Below are 19,963 nucleotides of genomic sequence, written 5' to 3'. Positions count from 1 at the left end.
AAAAGCACATCACAGAGAGTTACGGTTCTCTTTAAAAACAACTAAACACCAAAATGGTTTAGAAGACAGAAGCCTTTTTGTGTACTCTAACTGAATGACTCAATCCTAGATATGCTCTCTAAAGCATGAATATTGGCACCCGCAGTCATTTCTGAACTTTTGGAATAACTCGAGTATCTCATCTTAAATCGTGGAAATAACAAGCATCCAAAAAAAGTGTCTGCAGTGAGTACAGGTGTAACTGTGCATCACTAACACATAGGTTAATGTTTTCATAATATGGCTGTAACTATAAGGTACTGTAGGTGAAGATCAGAATATATGTTACCAGCAGCTAATGCAGAAAGAGTTGCTGTGCTTTTTCCATGCACCACATACTCTAAGGTTTATGGATCAATAGCATGCTGTCTGGTCCAGGCTCAAATTGAATCAGTGATTAATATCCACAGTTAGCCAGTCGGTTATATGATACTGCCAGCATTTTCTACTTCTGTCCCATGGAGTACCTCAACAGTGACATTCCTGCTAGATCTACTTGTTCTCACTAATGTTCAAGAACTGATATAATAATAATAATAATATATATATTGGTAGTGTGCTTGAGAATTCAAAAAGTGATGATGCAGGGGTTTAATCTGTGTGGAAAGTGTTAACTGGATTTCTACATCATCATCATTAAAAAAAAGAAGCTTTTCTCTTTGCCCACTTTTTAAACAATTGAAGCAAAGACTTGATTAATTACAATAATCAAGAGATCATTAACAATAACCTACCACTTTGATCAAATCACTGGTTTTCACGCCACAACACTGAACGCTATCATGTAAAACGTGACAATCTGAATTAATCAAATATCTTTTGAGCATTGGATCATTGATAGGAACGCCCTGAGCTCTAGTAAAAATCTTTAAAAGATAATAGTAATTATTCATTTGAATAATTTATGGTGAAAATATAAAATAAATGGAACTGAACCAGTGGGTTTAAGATGAGGGCCAAGCGAAAGTATCTTGTGAATCCACGGTGCAGTGTTGAACACAGTCACCTTACATCATTGGTTGAGATTAGGAGCGACTGTAAAGTCTAAACTCTGATTTAACACCAGGTCAAAGAACTGTGCCAAATCAAACCTGCAAATACGCTGCAGAAACCTCTTTGCCAAAAGGTTTTTGGTGGTTCACTTTTCACCACAAACTTGCTCAGCTGAGCTGCAGTTACCAATGTGCTGCCACTAGGTGTCAGCAAAGCATTATGCTGTCCAACAATAGCGCAAAAGGAGAAGTTTAACTGCCAGATATTTTTATTTAATGACACATGTGGGAGATAAAAAACATAAGTAACAAGTACTAAAATAAAATGTGCTTCAAGTTTATTGAGATCTCACCTTGTTCACAGTTTTCTACGGTTCCACACTGGCCCAAGAGTCCATCCAGCACCTGATGGAGAGACGGAGAGAAGGGAACACTATAAAATCCCAGCACAAAACCATTTTAAGGAAATCCTAGACAATGTCATTCAATTCAAAACATCTTTTTGTTAGCACAAATGATTATTTCACAAACATATGTGTAGAGTAATATAAGACAGGCATTCACTTAAATAAGATATTTCATCATTTATGTGTTTGTTGACAGGTCTGCAAGCTCAGGAGCAAAAGACGCAATAAACGAAGAATAACACCACTCAGCTGGTCACTCTTTGACAACAAAATGACTTTGTTTTCATTTCTGTGAAAAATCAAGATAAATTTAGCAGAAAAAGATTGAGAGAGAAATAAAATGAGGCTGCTGGACAATCAGCTACAAATGTTAAACATGTAAATATAACCTGAGATCACACCAGTAATAACTGAGGAGATTTTAAAGGAAACGAGTCATCATGATTCCCCAACTCCACCCCAAAGACAGACGTTCACATATTTACACAAACTTAAAGCTCTAAATTTACCAGGATAAAGCTGAATTGTTTTTTTTCCCCTTTGAAATTTTTCAACTTAAATGTAACAGAAAACTATTAAACCCAACATACTTAATGAACTTTCATTATTTTACATTCATACATAGATGATGATGTCGTAAATGCCTGACCCCAAAAACTGTGATTCTAAGGTTAAATCATGCGCGCCTGTAAATTCTGGATGTTTATTAAGGTTGATTCAAGCACGTTTCAGTCAACTTTGCATTGAGACGTTGCCCTCACGTGGACAAAGGCAGAAGTCTGGCTCGTATTCACGCACACATACGCACATGCACACATGGAGCCACTCCCACAGGCGCTCGCTTGCCAGAAGAGGCAGACGGGTGTGCCACGCCCTCACAAAAACAATGAAAGTGCACAGAGCTACACACCAAATGTAGGGAACAGTGATCCTTCCACTTTCCATTCTTCTGTAGTCAGTCATGTTTGATGAATCAACAGATTTAAAGCCTAACAGGGGAAGAAAAGTCTGTAGTTTTGCCCTAAAAGTGCCTTCTGCACTCTTCTTTCCATTCCATTTCTGTTTGCATTATATACACACATATATATGCTTCAAGTCTCTACCAGAGGTCTGGGAGCCTGAGGGTTCGGCACAGTATCTTAGCTGTTCCTACGACTGCGCTCTTCTGCACAGAGATCTTAGATGTTCTTCCTGGGCTCTCCAGGAGCCACTTGCCTAGCTCATCCTATTGATGTAGCATTCCAACAGTGCCCTATTTTTGTCTCTTTCCCACCGATGCCTTCTTGCTCCAGTAGCCCACTTCTCATCAGGGTCACCTGACACAGACATTGTTAATCCGGGCATGTCTGAGGTAGGCTTGGTTAGCATGGGGTTAGTCTAGCCTAGGAATCTTACTTCATACAGATGCCCCAGTCGGGACTCGAACCTACGACTCCTGTTTCAATTTTTTTTTTTTTTTGCCAGACAGACCTGGAAAACCCATCTTGGATGGGAGAGAAAGTAGTGGCCATTTTGCACACACTGTTTCCCTTTTACAGTTTACACATAAGCAAGCAACGTATTTGTAATGTGATGTGGCCATCTGAAGTGTCAGCCATAAAATTTGTACGTTATAACCTTAAAAAAAATAAAGGAAATGGGAACTAACCTCCCACTGCAGGTGAGGTGGAATGTTTCTGATCTGGAGTTTCCTGGTTCTGTGGAGAGAAGAAGATTTAAGGAAATATTAACGCTTTGCAAACAGAAAGAAGCTTTTAAAAGTTTCAAGAGAATGAAATAATGCTTGTGTGTGTGTGTGTGTGTGTGTGTGTGTGTGTGTGTGTGTGTGAGAGAGACTCAGAGATACAAGAGAGTGACAGGAAGAAGCAGCTGCTGAATGAAGCCAGAACGTGTCCTGAGTGACAAACAGGTGATGAAAGCAAGATAGCCTTTGGTCCAACACTAAACCGAAACAGTGCACCAACCTTCTTTGCTATTATTAGTTCAGATGAAGACGTTTATATCACTTAGAAACAAGCCCTGTGAGCTACAGATCTAAAGATGCACATTTGCTGTTCTAGCAGCGAACAGTTAGGTTTCTCTACAACACTGTGGTGACCTACAACAGACTGGCGACCTGTCCAGGGTGTACCCTGCCTCCTGCCCTGCGACAGAGGGCATGGACCCTATTGCAAAAATGAGCCTAAACCAGCTGAGTGGTTAAGAAAATGGATGGAGGTGTGTACAGACTGACCGACAGTGTTCAGTTCACGACATTTGTGGCACCCAAAGTGGGGTAAAATGCACACACACACACACACACACACACACACACACACACACACACACACACACGCAGCTCTTAAATGAACCCAAGAACAGCGGAGAAACAAAGCCATTTCTAAGGCTGTGGGACTCCAGCGAACTATGATGACAGCTACTATCCACAAGTAGAGACAACTTGGAACAGTGGTGAACCTTCCCAGGAATAACAGACCAGCCAAAATGATTCCAAGTCTGCATCAATGTCTCATCCACACGTCAGTGGATGGAGCTTCACAATAAGACAAACCAAGTATTTTGAAACTACTGCCAACCATATTTTACAACAGTGGAAAATTAAACCAGAAGGAGACAGCATTGGTAAAACTAATTATGTGATTAAAGCAAGTTTGCAGCTAATAAACATGGCAATTTAACTGAAATACTAATTACAGTGAAGGTTTGAAATTCCATTCTGCAACGGTTTAGTTTTTCATCAATGACTCAATATTGACTCTGCCAAACTCACCTACATGCTATTTTCAAAACAAAGCTTTTTAAATCGTCTCTATCTGAACATGTCAGACTTGAGGTAGCCAGTTGGGAAATTCTCTGCATTTCTCATATAGATCTGTCCTATATCACCTCGACCTGAAGAGTAGCCACACCACCCACACACAATGAGAGAACCATAGTCCGACACATTTTCCCCTCGAATAAACCCATTTGTATCAGCTTTTTTAAAAATGTGTGAACAGATCTGGTTTTCCTGCCCACATCTCTTCTTTAACCAGTTCACCAGTGGATAGATTTCCACAGGCATGAACCTTCCCCCTCTGTGATGGTTCCTCATTTTCATCCTTACTCAAGACTACTCTATCTGCTACATCTTTCACTTTTAATGAAGCCGTTTATATTAAAGAATCATGCTAGTGGCATCTTTTAATGTTAGAATGGTTATTTTATTTGGCTAAGTAACTCAAAAACCTTTAGCCAATCATTCTTCTATCTTTACCGTCTTTAAGAACCATGCACCCCACCCAACTGAGCATCAATAGCTTTAAACGGCCAACCCCCATACTAAACGCCAGCCTAACCCCCCAGGAGGCTGGAGCACAGATGAATAGCCTTTTGTACATATAGAATACCTGACATCCTCCATCCATACTCCATTCCCCCACCTCACCAAAAAAGAAAGAAAAAACCCTTTTGATCCTCGATGAGCGCTTGGCTATCAGCTACGTCACCATCTCCAGCCCAAATAAATACTTTTTTTTTGGACAGACCTGTCCAAATGTTACATGTTTAAACACCACCGACTACACCAAAGTTCAACTTTATCAACACATTAGCCCCTCATTATCCTTCCCGTTGTCATTCCAACCCATCACCCCCACAGACAAATATATCCCAACCCCCCATCAGGCCACGGCCACTGAACCTGTTTGACCTCTGGCGTCACCACCTGCCAACCAACAGCCTACACCATTGGCTGAAACCATGGCAACAAGTTAAGAATGGGCGGGAAAAGAAGATGGATGGGTGGGCGGATGGACAGCACAACAAAATGCGTCACATTTACTTATGTGCTACATCGCTCATCTGTTATATCTTTTCAGTTTTAAGTATCACCTTTTTTACTTACATGTGGGTTTGCCTGCCTTTGACATATCTGTTCAGCTGCTTCACAAAATTAAGATGTTATTTTTATAATATATGTTTTGTCATTAGGCAAAGTAGTGAAAACAATAATGCTGAACTAGACTGTTGTTAGCTACAGATATATGCATAAAAAAAACAAAGTAAAGGCAATTTTAAGTGCACAAGACTAATTTAAGTGTCAAACTGCACAGCTTAAAATAAACATAAATTAACGAAACAAGAAAGAAATCTGCTTTGAGACGTCCCGCCCCCCCCGCCCCGAGTCCGCGTTGATGCGCAAAGATGGAAACCCATTGTCAATGCAGCTTGAAAATGCCCAAGGTTGAATATAAAACCTGAAGGTGATGAGGTTCCCTCAGCTGTGAAGGCATTAAATCCAAGCTCTGCTCCAGTCCCCAGCAGGACAATGGAGCAAAGAGAAAGACAAGAAGAAAGGAAAGAAGCCAAAAAAAAAATGAAAAGTGAGGTCCTCAAGGAGGTGGTGGAGGAGAGGAGAGAGGAAAAGGTCTTTGCTCTAGAGGGGGGGGGGGGTCAAAGGCCGAGGGTCAGAGCTCTTCAGATTAGCCTCCAATACCACAGTGAGGCAGGTCTGTGGGTGTAAACGTGACGTCCTACACTTTCACAGCAAAAAAGTACAACAGGAACTCAATAACAATCCCGTTCTTGGATCCTTCTATGTCCCCCAAATGTCATCGTGTCCACCATCAAGGCAGCTATACACAAAATAGTTCCAACGCCTGTTCAGAGCTTCACTGATGATGTGAGAAGTATGCTGCTGGTTACAAGGCTACAAAGGGCAAACTAGTCGTCACAAAAGTATCTTTACTACTGCTTTACTCACTAACTAGATTGGGACCTTCTTACCTTTCTGAACTCTTAACTGGCGTCCTGCTAATAGATCGTTACAGTCAGTTGATCAGATACTTCTGGTACCAAGAAGCAGACGACAGCAGAGGAGACTGGGCCTTCTCCCTCTTCGAACTAGGACCTCGCCAACATTTCACATCTCTAAAACCACATTTTTAGTCTCTGACGTATACATGTAGTATTTCTAGCATTACACTCATACTTCATGAGACACATGAAAATGTTTTAAGAGGCAAACGTTACTTAAACAAAAATGCATTTTTGTAATAATTCAGTCTACTTTTAGTTTGTTTTGCTTAGGGAGACGCTTGTGCCACAATGAAACATTCATTCATAGTTATAGTTTAATCGACAAATTTGGAAATGGGTATTTCAAAATTTCCATTTCAGAATATACAGGTTTGGTTTTTTTTATTTTACTTTTAATTTTAGCGTTAGATTTATCTTGCTGTTAGAAGTCAAAGGACAGTGTTCACCCAGCACTGTAGACCATGAGTTAACCACGAATAACTTTGACTGTTTTACCCTCTATGAATAAGGCAAAGCATTTCCTGTTAACATCAGAAATCATCCAAGTGGTTTTAGTTATGCTTAATGAACTTTAGAGACGCTGTGTGTAATGGCACTGCAAGCAGCAGTGTTTCCTTTCATTTCATTTATGAAAGAAAGAGGCTCAGAGCTGAAAATCAATGAAAACTGTCCCCAGCAGTCGAGTAGCACAAAACGCACATACATGTAATAACACACACAATCTAACATGGCAGCATTCAAAGCCACAAAGTGTAAAGTCACCCACAGTCAGGGCTGTGATGTGTGCATGCATGTGTTTCAACAGTGTTTTACTGCTCCCAGTGGGACTTTTCAGTGACACAAAAACATGTTTGACAGGTTTCACTGCCAACTCTTCCAGCAGAGCAAATAAAACCCAGATGACAAATGCTACTATTTTTACTTACTGAATAAGCATTTATATTAATGAGACATATTTGGAGAGTCTTAAGTGTAAAAAGAAAGGATACATGGTCAAAGACAGAAGATTTTCAGCATGTGGGTTCAGAATGGTTTCTTGTCAAATCAAATCAAACAAAGTTTGGTTAAAGTCTGCAGATAACAAACCTTAGAATGAGTCCAATAAATATTAAGATGATGCAGCTGGACTGACCTCAGTCAAACAAATACTCCCAGTAATAGGAAAACTAAATGCATACAAATGGTGCCAATTACTCTACAAGTGCTCATCAATACATCTCAAAGTCTTTTATCTGCATTTTTATTATTGAGCATTAACTGCTTTCTGCAGAGTGACCTCACCTACAATCACTCTACTAAACCACTAAACCACAAATGAGCCGAACAGGCTCAATAAACAAATCAAAAGACGCGAGTATGGCTTAAAGAAGCTTCTAGCAAGCTATGAGCCCCTTTGTCCCACTGTCGCACTTTGGCAACAGTGGGAAGGAAAAACTCCCTTTTAACAGGAAGAAACCTGTTAAAAGAAGAAACCTCCAGCAGAGAGGTCTGTTAACACATAATGAGTGAGAAAGGTGACTGCATTAACACCTGTGGCCACACAGGCCACAAGTTTGACTTCACCACAAGAAATTTCCTAAACACTTTTCAATTGCAGCTCACAAACAACTTTAAATGTCTGTCATCTGGATGAGACATCAAACAGCCACAGTTCTCTTCTCTAGCACTAACACAACATACATTTTTAGGTTTAACAGCAGCCAACAATTCCACTTTTTCTTTTTGGGAATTTCCAAATGGAGATCGCAAGTGCCAAAAGTTCCCCTAAAAGAAATGCTTCTGAATCTTTCTATTCGCCATTTTAATTCACATTTTTAAAAATTGAAACCTTAAAACTCATGCATTCATGTATTTAATTTCAAGTCTAACTTAAAATGATAATCAAAAATCTTACAATTTCAAAAGTGTTAAAGGAAATGAATGTGAGAAATAGTCAGAAACGAAAACCTGGAAAATTATTATGGTTTAAAATAAAAACAGCTAAATTATACAAACTGGAACATCTTTGCACTTTATTTAGCCAATAACGACACTCACTGCTTTGTTTGTACCTTTCATTATTAGCGACCGCGGTGGCTAACTTTCACAGAACTGAACATTTATTTTTTTGTGGGTCTAAACAAGCGCGACTCTTTTTCCAGACAGAGATATGCTGTAATTAAGCTAACTAGCTGTAGCCTTATTGTACAAAATAAATCTCTTTAATATGTGACTGAATTTATTTTTTGGCTAGGTGTGTAACCACTGATTGGCAAAGCCCATGAACACAATTTGAGACCATTGTGTAGAGAGAAGTCATTACCTGCTTCCATTACAAAACCCTTACAACACTCAAATATCCCCTAGCAAGAAGCAAAGCTGGTTGCTGGCACAAGGGCACAGAAGTGCAGGGGGTTAATATTTTATAAGAGCTATCTGGCCGGCTTAAAATCGTGGATGAATATTTTATCGCTAACAGTGAGGAGTGAGAGGATGATGGCGACCAAACACCATGGCCCAATCTGCCCACCAACGTTGTCACCGGCCAAAGACCCATCGTCCAGTCCCACCTGTACATCCATCAGTTAGATGGAGACCATCCTTTCTCTGCCCGGTTACCCTTCAAAGACAGTGCTCCTCAAAGCGCTGAGCTGGCAGGTTAAATAGACGCGGAATGACCATCGATGGTCAGGTGAGATAAAGAAAAGGTGGATCGGCCTTTGAATTTAAAAATCTGGTTCATCATAAATTCACTTAAACACAATAACCTCACAGACTGCAATGAGAAAACAGTCACAGTGGGCTATTTTCAGTCTTTATTAAGCAAACAAGTGGTGCTTCCTTTTGAAGAGCCTTCATATTTTTCCAGAACTTTTCGAGCGATATGCCAAAGCCAGTAGAATGAAAATCTGCTCTCCGGTAAATCTCGTTTGCCTCACTGTGGGTGTGGAAAACCAGGCCCAGGTGTGTCTCATCCTTTTCTTCCATACGTATTCCCACTCCTTTCTACATCTCTGTATGTTTCCTCCTTCCTCCATGCCCTGGAGTTTTCCCCAGGGCTGCAGGCCGGAGTGACAGTTTCAGTAGAAGTAACTTTAGATGCATGAAAGCTTTAAATAGACAGTACAAACCTGAGGAGGAAGGAGGAAACTGAGCAAGAGGTGGTGGGAATAGGGGAGAGGGAGGAAAAGAACGGGTGGGTGGGGGGTGGTGCAATGTAAGGAGAATAAAGCCGTAGCCTGTCCGTGCTAGATAGAAGAGACAAGTGAAGCATATCAGTCAGTGGAAAGGATCGTCACCTACCAGCTGGAAATATGTGTTAATGCACAGGTGTGGAAAAGAACTGTAAAAGAAAAGAAGGGAACATCTCCTAAAGAGTAAATCCACGTGGAATTACAGAAGGCAGAAAACCGCATGCTCTCAATGGGTTCATGATGTCTGGCAATTTAACGGTGTGTAAACAATAAGTTAGTTACTGATTTTGTTTTCCAAATAAGTAAGCAAACCCACGATGAGTACCACTCCCCATCTTCAGCATATTTGGAAGCTGAATCCAGTCTGTTACATCTGTGAACTTCTCTTCTCTAAAATACCAAGTCAGCATTTTTTTCTAATAAATAAAAAACAAACAATATTGTGCAAAATTAAACACAGACCTGGAGAACTGTCCAGGTCTGAGAACATAACTGTCACCATTTCTGGATTTGCCTGGATTTATAGGGGAAAAGCTGTTTCCCTCACCGACAGCACTCTCATTGGTCCATCAACACCCAGTTCCACAACTTAAATCTAAGTCCAGCGCGAGCTTTGTGGAGGAAGCCGACGGTGCAACAGCTACATGCGAAGGTGCACAATATGTGTGTGTTACTCGTAAATATCCCCGACTTATAATAACAGAGTTATTAACTTTGGTTAATTAATATGCAAAAACTTTGCTGAAAACTGAAAATAACCTTTAACCAAAAAAACCCCAAAACATTTATTTCTTACTTTTATTTCTTTATTCCCTTTTACACTTTTCACATACTCATGAGACAAGAACAGAATAAAAGAGAGAAAACTGAAAAACAACTGATTCACTGCCTGTGAGAACTTTGAATTTAACGTGTTGGCGAGAGAGGCCTCCGTTTGGGAATTCCTTTAGGTTAAAAAGGGGGGAGGGTGTAGCAGTAGGCTACGGGTCAAAGTTCAGGCTCTGTTCGCCACTCTGACCCCGCCCGCTGCTCGTGCGGTAGGTCTCCATTTTGGAGAGGCGAGGGTCTCCATTTTGAGAAGTTGAATTGCGCCTCGCTGTTTAGGTGGGCCGTTTGTATTTGAGGTCTATAGGCACAGCTTCCATCTCAGGGTTAGGCCTGTGACATTGTTACCGTGGACAAACTTACCAAATCAGACTTTTTAAATTATTTAATATTCAACGTGTGCCGTTTATATAGGTGTGATTCAGCCTCTGTGAAAACGAGTTAGCCCGTTACGCTTAAAATAATCCCTGCGTTTAACATTCGTCTAAACCTTGGTTTTGTATTTAAAATTATATTATTAATAATAATCACATGAGCTGTTGGCGTTTCAGCACCTCCACCAGCTCTCCCCTCTGCGCCTCCGCCCCTCCTCCTCTTCTCGCCATTTTGTGTTCCTATAGCCGTGTCATATAACCATTGTACCAGGCGGAGGAACTGCGGCCCCACAGCCAAGCAGTGGCGTTAACCTATAGTAGGAAATGCAGTCTGCGCAGTGATACAGGCGGGATCAGGGAGTAACCTCGCGTGTTACACTGTTGCACAGTTTATCAGAAAGCGGTCACCTATTGATAAACGGGAGACGAGGCCGGAGACGGAGGTGCTCCTCATGTTCAGATTGTAAGGTCACATGTCTGTGCGCCATTCCTGCTGATTGTAATAAAGTCTCCACGGATAACCCGCGACGTGGAGACAAAACACACGTTGGCGTTGTTGTCGAGTTAGAGAGCTTTACGGTCCGCCCTGAAATGGTATCCAGCATAAACACAGGTGTTAGAAAGCCAGGTTTGCGGCTTCAATAGAAAAGCATATTCCTTCCTTGTATTCCCCCCCCCACACACAAATAATACTATAGACTACATACATGTGAGAACCAGTCATCGGCCATGTTGACCAGGCAACGCCCATTTACTACAATGAATGTGCAGTCACATGACAGCGGAGAGCACATACAGCACATGAGAGGAGGAGGGCGAGGAGCCCACATACGCCATTACATGAACATGGGATCATGCAGGCGATGTGTTGGGTTGTGGGCTTCTTCATACGTCTGTTTTATCTCTCAGCTACCACCATAACAGTTGATTCAGTCCTGTTATAAGCTGTACAGTTGAGTAATATTTAAAACACGGCTGTGGTGTGAGTACGGTTCACCCCTTTAACACATCCCTCCGCGAGGTGCCTTACTCTCAGTCTCCGCATACTGTCGGAGATAAGTCCGCCACGAAATATTTACGGGAACTAATATGCAGGCCGGGAGTGCGTGCAGACACCGATCTCGTCTTAATCACCTGAACATAGGGATTCACTGTGAGCGCGCGCGAACGCTCTGCTTCCCCTCCACGCGCAGCCTGTGTAGTGGGGAACGCGCATGTCCATTCACAAAGTGCTTAAAAACTACTCTGAAGTTACTCCAGCGGCGCGAGGGAGGAGGGGGCTAACAGCCTTCTATAGAATGTGTGCCACGAGTGCTCGCGGCTGATATAGCGGACACGTTTGGGGGTTGTTGTTCGGGTTTGTGTGGCCGCGAGGATTGGAGAAACAAAAAGTGTCGGCTTCTGTTTGCTTTTTGCAGCCGACAGCAACGATTAAACTCCAACCTGAGTAAAAGTTGTAGAGGGTTTTTTTAAGGTCCCGAATGAACGCTTCGAGTTTAACACTTAAAAGAACGAGCCGCTGTATGACCGCATCTCTACATTTTTTTATTTTTTCGTAGCTCAACCGACAAAGTTGTGATGCGGCTGAAAACAGATTAATGTCACGTAGAGCCACGTTCTCGGGTTTAATTTGAACACGAGGAACAACTCAATAATATGACAATATTAAATTACTGTAACATGGCGAGTTTTCTCTGTTACTGTAGGGTCTTTACAATATAAAGCGCCTTGAGGTGACTGTAGTTGTGATATATGAGTGAACCGCCATGTTAACCTGATAACGGCAGGCTGTTGCTCATAACATGTATTTTAATGACAGGAGACGGTCGGGAAAATATTGAAAGATTTGAACAATAGTTCTTGGACCAATTAAAGACATTTAACTCCAACAAAAATCTTGGTTAAAGAATCAAGAAGAATGTTACCATCTAAATCCAATTACTACATTTTTCTGATTTTTGGTAGCTTTATTTCTTGAAAAAAAGTAACAGGCAAATATTTTTACTGTTTCCAGTTTCTTTACGTTTTATAACAAATGTGTTGCAAAACAGTCAGAAGGAAAAAGGAATAATTAAGATTCCCTGCAGACAAGAGAACAAAATGAGAGTGAAGGCCTGCCTATTTTTCACCTGCAAACAGCAAACAAACAGTTTTAATGTCAACTCACAAACTGGTTTTAAGTACGGTTTTTTTGTTCATGTTGGATCCCCTCACCTCTACAAAATAAACAACATGAGCTGATGATGTTACAAAGAAAGCCAAGTTTACATTATTTTAAAGGAAAAAAATAAAAGGTCTAAAACTAGGGCACACTTCTGTGAACCAGAGATAACAAATACCAAAATCGAATATTAGAATTTAAGGATTCACTTTGCTCTTCACATATTTATTTTAACTTGTCAAATGTTTATGATTTAAAAATAATAATAATAATAATAATAATTGAGCAATATTTAAGGTGGAATTTCAGGGAAAGCTGAAAATGGGACGCATGAATATGAAGGGAAAAAAATTAATACTTTGAGGAAAAATTGTGTTATAATCTTTTAGAAGAGTAGGTCTTAGTATTTTATAAACAGACAGATTCTTTCTTCATAACATGTCTCTCAACAAAAATACAGAGTCCAGCCCATTCATCCTGTCACAGTCAGCAGGGAACTAAAGAAAAAAGCCATCAGCTGATTTTTAACATTGCAGCTTTCTATACTGTCTAAACATACAGTCAAACATTGTGCAGAAAAAACGAGTGAAAGCGACACATGATTGTTTGATTTGTTACACTGGTTTCAGCTGTGAAGGTAAAGCACTGTTGAGCGAGAGCTTCGGGATTCAGTTTTTTTTCAACAGCATTAATCTTCTGTCATAAAATAATGAAACGAGAGTGCGTCTGCGCATTTAGGAACTTCAACAAGCTTCCAGATTTTACTCTCTCCACAGACTTTTATCGAGTCATTTGTGCAGCTGTGTCTGGGTAAGAACACAGAGCTTTTTCTTACTGTTCATTAAAGAATATTTGTCAGGACAATAATTCTGGTCCAGAACTGGAAGACTTCAAACACATAAAACACAAACACTCCACATATTCATTCCTTAAAGGCAACACAGCCATCATATGTCCAGAAAACGGACTCTTCTTATGTTAATATTTTAGAGACAGAAACAACAAGTTACCAAGTTTTGCATTTTTGTAAGGATTTATTTCGTGGACAGCAAACAGAAAGTGGACGAGGGCCCAGCTTCTGCCTCTCCCCGCTTCAAAAACAAAATGGGGGAGAAGGAGTAAGAAGGGAGGGGAGTTCCTGCTTTGTCTTGAGAGAGAGACAGCGAGTGAGAGAGAGAGAGTGATGTCAGCCTCTGCTTTGTTTTGAATCTGTGAGGAACAGGGTGGGGCCAAGAGTAGCCTATAGAAAAGCAGCAAGAAAAGGGGCCCGTCTGCTCACCGCCCACACACACACACAGACAATTTTTTTTTTAATTAAAAAAAAAAAATTGTGTATGTTATATACATATATATATTATATACACTAACACGAACTACACACTTCTCCTGTCTCACCGCCTTGGATTTCCTTCCTTGAGTTTCCAGCTTTGAACAGCAGAGGGCCGAGTGAGTCATCGAGCTCCTCACTGCTGTTCAGACCTCAGTGAAACAAGTTTCTATAGCATAGCCAGCAAAACACTGACAACGTGGAGTTGAGTTCATATTGAGATGAGAATTTTAGGTCTGTGGTCACTGCAATGAGCAGTTCAGGGAGAAAAAAGGAGAAAACTAATCAAGAATATCAACATAAATATATTACAACTGCAAACTGTACTGCAATAAACATAGTAATGACAAAACACATCGTTATCATACTTTCACAGGAATAAAATCCCTGGTTTTGCGTCCCCACACTGTTAACATTTGCATGCAGCACGGCTCACCCAGACGTGACTGTGGTGCTCAGCAGATTGTGTCTGACAAACATGACAGCAGTAAGAGTTCAGAGTGCAAACAAATCTTTCAAACTGTTTTCCCACAACATCAAAGCTCAGTCCTTAGACTCAACTTTATTTTTTAAACGTGACAGATAATTAACAACACTTTACATGTACTGAATTTAAATATTTAGATATTACCAAAGCTTTCAATTTAACTCCCTTGTTGTTTTAATAAAAATAATAATAATCATTATTATTATTATTATAACAAATAATAATAACACATAACAACATTATAATAACTGTTTTTAATGATATTTTGTTTTGAATTTTTGTTTTATCACAATTTTTAAGCCAAGTAAAGTTTAATATGAAAATAAAAGAGAAACTCTTCACCCAGTTTTAACTAAATAACCTCTCCCTTTGTGTGCAAATATTATCCAGGCTCAGATGTGTAATTAAGTTTCTCGTGTACAAACTAAGTCATGCTTCATAAATCCAGGTGTAAAACAGTAAAGTGTAAACAGAGCTTCAGCGAGCACGGTGGGAAAAAGGAAAAATTGCTGCACACACAATGTTTTGCAGAGTGACACCTAATCGTCACTATGAAACACTTTTTAAAATATTATTGTGAAACATGAGGGGAGCTTTCATTCCAACTTTATTTAAACCACTTGTCTTCATGTTGTATTTCATACAAACCTTATCTGGTAGCAAACAGCTACATCAGATTTAAGTGAATGAAAAGGATTTGTAAAAATACAAATTCATGCTGCAAATGTAACAAAACCCAGCTGCATTAATTAGGCAGTGTACTCAAAAATAAAATAAAATAAGAAAAGCAACATGTGAGATTTTTAAAACAATTTTAAAATGAATAAATATGCAGGAAAATACTAATGAAATAACTAACACAAATTAGAAAATGCATACACATCTTCTATAACATTATCACAGATTTCTTTCATTTAAAAATAATTTTAAGAGGAAAAAAACAAACAAACGTTTTTTCTCGTCTTAAAATGAAAGCCAGTCCAGTCAAGAACAAAGACATGAAGATGGTAAACATTCATCATCATAACACTGTAAAGTTTATGGCAGGAGCCTGGCAGTGGCTGTCGTCACATCACTTAGTCTGAGTCTGCCAGCCGTTTCCCTGCTAACTCATTACCAACACAATGAAGATCATCTCTCATACACCTCGCCTGAGACTCCCTAAGCTTTACCATCACATGCTGCTGAAATGCAGAGCCAATAAATACGCTCTCGTAGTGCCCATGAACATGGCAACTCTCCATCACCCTGACAGAAGAACTGAAGCCTGCTTGATTTAGTTTCAGAATAACAGACGACACTGTGCAGCGACTCTGACCTGTGCAGACCCCTCAAACTCTCACAGTATCTTCTCGAAGGTTCTCACCCAACATCACAGCATACAACCGTGGCACCTCCTTCCACATACACACATGCCTCAGCACCACGTGAGCTAGTGCAGTGGATGTGATATGGCACACCCCCAGACTTGCACACACCCACTTCAGTGAAGGGAGGAGGGAGAGAGGCATAGCACACTTTTATTGCTGGGGGAGGGGTTTCCTCTTTCTTTCTCTATCAGTCCTTCTTCTTCCCTCTGCAGCTCATGTGTGTGCGAGTGTGCATATGCATGTGCGCGGCCACACCGCATGCCTGTCTGTCAGACATGTGACCAGCAGGCATAGCTTCTATTTTAACTCTGAGAACGGCAGATTGAAAGGAGAAAGAAGAGCAAAGTTGACAGAAAGCAATCAAAATCTATAATGTGGCTCAGGAAAAAGCTTTATGTATTTCAGTTCATTTAACGTTCATTCAGAGGCAATGCATTTAAAACTGAACTAACATTTATACTCAAGTTCCCACAAAGTGATGTCCAGAAACCCTCAGGGTTAAGAGTTCACCCAGATTTATGTGTCCACAGCAGGGATCAAGCCACAGGATGATTCGATAAATCACAGTGTTGACACATCAAAAGCGAGATGATCACAAATCCCCACAGTCATCCTTTGGACAATGAAGCCTGGACTACTACTACTACTAAATCCCTCTTCCCCTGACTGTCAGCCACGAGTTGCTGCTGCAGTTTGGAGCAATACTGCAGAAAACACTAGTGGATTTGACCAAATGTTGGCTTCTCCGAGTTCCTAAGCCCAGTGGTCCCCAACCCCCGGGCCTCGGACCGGCACTGGGCCGCGAGAGTTGAGGCTCAGGTGTGAAATGTATGGTTTTCAGGGTTTTTATCGGTTTTCAGCGTTATTTTGTTATCGTTATGATAACTGTGATAGTGATATTTTATTCCTTTTGCAGTCATTTATTCCTGTTTGTGGCAGGGACAAATGTCATAGTAACAGTGTGTCAAGCACAAAAGGTTTTCAGCTCTTCATCATGTCTTTAACCATTTATTTATGCACATTATTGGCCAAAAGATTGGTTAGTGTCATCCCATTTGCTGATATTAGTCAACAAAAAAGTTGCTGATACAGAATTTCTGCACTGATGCTGATTGGTGGATACCTAGGATAAATTTATAGGTCGTAAACCTCGACACAGAATCACGATTTACACACACAAAAATAAAAACAAAACAAAACAAAAAAAACAATCCTTCTCCCAAGACAATGGCTTTTGCTTTTGCCTGCTCTTTATTCCTTTCACTCTGAATGCGATGAACCCAGCACTCGTGCAGATTCTCAGCAGTGGAAACTCAAGTCGCAGACAGACAGACATAGTGAAGCCATGTTGGACACAGTCAGTGAGTCACATTAAAAGGTTGCTAGTTTAGCTCAGTGGGTAACATATGTCGCATTGATAGACAGAGTAGGCCCAGGTTCGAGTCCCACCCACCCCTTTGCTGCACATCTTCCCTCCCCCTCTCTGTTTTCCTGTCTATCCACACTGTCTCTATCCAATAAAGGCTAAAAGGCAAAAAAAAAAAAAAAAAAAAAAAAAAAACCTTAAAAAAAACAAAACAAAACACTGAAATTTAAAAACCATTGTTCTGAGTCTAAATATAGACCGAGCAGCCCGTCAACGCATTTTGCTGATCAAAGGCAAAAGAGTTGCCTGCAACGCATTTATGTGGCACGAACATTCATCCGAAGAGAGCATTTCAACAACTTTTGCAAATTATGCTCAATTTCACACAGAAATTAATCAAGTGAAGAAGCAGAAAGAGTGAAACGTTTTAACATCTTACAACATTCCAGGAATTAGTCAAATTGCATGGCCCCTGACAAGCAAACACTTAGTGACAGTGGAGAAGAAGAACTATGGGCAGAAATCTGTGCCATCAGAAACTGAATTTGAAAAAGTTAAATTTGAATTTTAATGGCTCGGATTGAATCTGAATTGTAACTTGAATAAATGCTTTTAAAAACTGAATATGAATTAGCCTAATTTGAAATTCAATTTATTGGTTTGAAAATGATCAACATTAAATTGAATTTTATATTCTGAAAATGAATTTATTTGCTTTGAAACTGTATTTTATCCTTTAAAAGTTTAGCTCTCGAATAATCTCAGATTCACTTCACACCATTCAGTTTCAGTTCTACAATTCAGTTTTTTGGGACTTACACCCGGTTCCGGTTCAAGAGTAATGAGCGCAGATTAATAGAACTACGTTTTACTAGCGGACCGAAAGTGTTACTGACGGGAATCTACAGCATCTTGAGCTGAATTAAGACTTCAGAAGTCATTCGTCATGTCGAATGACCAGCGGATAAACTCTCAGGTTGGTAATAAATGTATTACATGTACATGTATTACTGTAGCTGCCTCCACCAGTGTGTGAATGTGAGAGTGAATGAATAGTGGCATTGTAAAGCACTTTGGGTGCCTTGAAAAGTGCTATATAAATCCAATCCATTATAAGAACAAGCGTCACGTTAACAAATGATAGCCGTACGGTAACTTTTATGCTTCTTGTAGCTGTTAGCTAAAGACGCCAATTTAGCCTAGTTTGCCCTGAATTCAGCTTTGACAAACAAATATGATCGACTGCCCAAACCTTTGTATTTTAGCTTTATTTATGTCTTACACAGCATCCCAACTCTTTAGCTAACTTAATAACTTTAGCTAAAGTGAATAGTTAGTCTAATTCATTAGTGCAGCATTACTGGATCACCTCTGAAGTGATATGATATACAACTATCACTGAAACAGCAAACTTTGTAAATAAACAAACAACACTTCTCATTCTCTAAACGTTTGGCCACAGCTGTAGATTACACTATCAGTGCTTGTTCACTCTTGACAATAATTACATTTCTTTTTTTTCCTCTCTTTTATTTTTTTCTTATCTGTGTGAGCACCTGTGTGTACACCTGTGAGCATGAGCGCGCTTGTATTTAAAAGGTTCCTTCATGTAATGATCTGCTAGAGGGTGTGGGGGAGCCACAGCCCCGTCCTCCAGGGCATGAAGCAGGTATGGAGGAGATCAAAACTCCAGACATCCAGAGGCCCCCAGAACACAAGAGACCAAGATGTTAAAAGATGTCCCCAGAGAGGTGGCGTCTGATACCCAACCTGACATATAGACACAGACATACAGGCACACACAGATACAGACATCCATTCCCACCCTCATGCTCTCATATGCAATTACTCCACACTCAACCAACGTGGAGACAGACATAGAGAGACACTGTACACACGATCACACTCCCCAAGCGTACTCTAAGAACCGGGTCTAGGTACCCTTGCCCCCGGAGGGGGAAACTGCACCCAGACCCAGGGGGTATTACCCTTTTCCCTGGGGTGGGGAGAAGCAGACCGCCTCGACTCCGCAGCAGCAGGGAGGCCCCACACTCCAGACCCCAGACAATAATTAAATTTCTAAATTCTCTTTGTGCATTTACAGGTAAACAATATCTAATATTTTATCTAAATGACTGCTTTGTCTTTGAAAAGGTGAAGAGCCTGCGGCCGGTGATGGTCCAGTTCTACTTTAAGTACATCCTTACGGTGGCTCACAGGACAAGGTTACATTCCTGTCCTGCCAGAAGAGAAGAGAAACTTCAGAGTCTTCATGCAGTTCAACCACACCTGTCATATTCGAGGGCCGGTGTCATGCAACTTTTCCATGCGTCCCTGGTGCAACACACCTGAATACAATTAGTAGGTCATTAGCAAGAGTATAGGACTTGACTGCATGCTGAGGTGGCAACCCCTAACCCTACTCAAGTAAATTTAAGTAAATGTATGTATTTGGAAACATATACTTCTAAAATACTTTTATTTCACCATGTTTATTCACTCATGAGCTGCTGTAACATGAATCAAATGGCTGAAAACTATTCACTTTAGCTAACTTAATAACTTTAGCTAAAGAGTTGGGATGCTGTGTAAGACATAAATAAAGCTAAAATACAAAGGTTTGGACACCGTTTTGCATGTTT

General features: G+C 40.4%; 1 protein-coding gene across 1 annotated transcript in view; it reads right to left on the bottom strand.

Moving 5' to 3' along the window:
• Nucleotides 1-19,963, bottom strand: part of igf2bp1 (insulin-like growth factor 2 mRNA binding protein 1) — a 47,658-nt gene that overhangs the window by 9,792 nt on the left and 17,903 nt on the right. The window contains exons 3-4 of the mRNA XM_085270243.1: nt 3,087-3,135; nt 1,385-1,436 (exon numbers count right to left, since the gene is read on the bottom strand). Coding sequence (XP_085126369.1) covers nt 1,385-1,436; nt 3,087-3,135 — 101 coding nt within the window. The remainder of the gene's footprint in view (nt 1-1,384; nt 1,437-3,086; nt 3,136-19,963) is intronic.

The sequence above is a fragment of the Mchenga conophoros genome, linkage group LG4 (genome assembly GCF_057382185.1).
Source record: "Mchenga conophoros isolate Kocher_MC1m ecotype Shallow Benthic linkage group LG4, M_conophoros_male_GT1.1, whole genome shotgun sequence".
Taxonomy (NCBI): domain Eukaryota; kingdom Metazoa; phylum Chordata; class Actinopteri; order Cichliformes; family Cichlidae; genus Mchenga; species Mchenga conophoros.
This window is presented reverse-complemented; position numbering and strand designations above follow the sequence as displayed.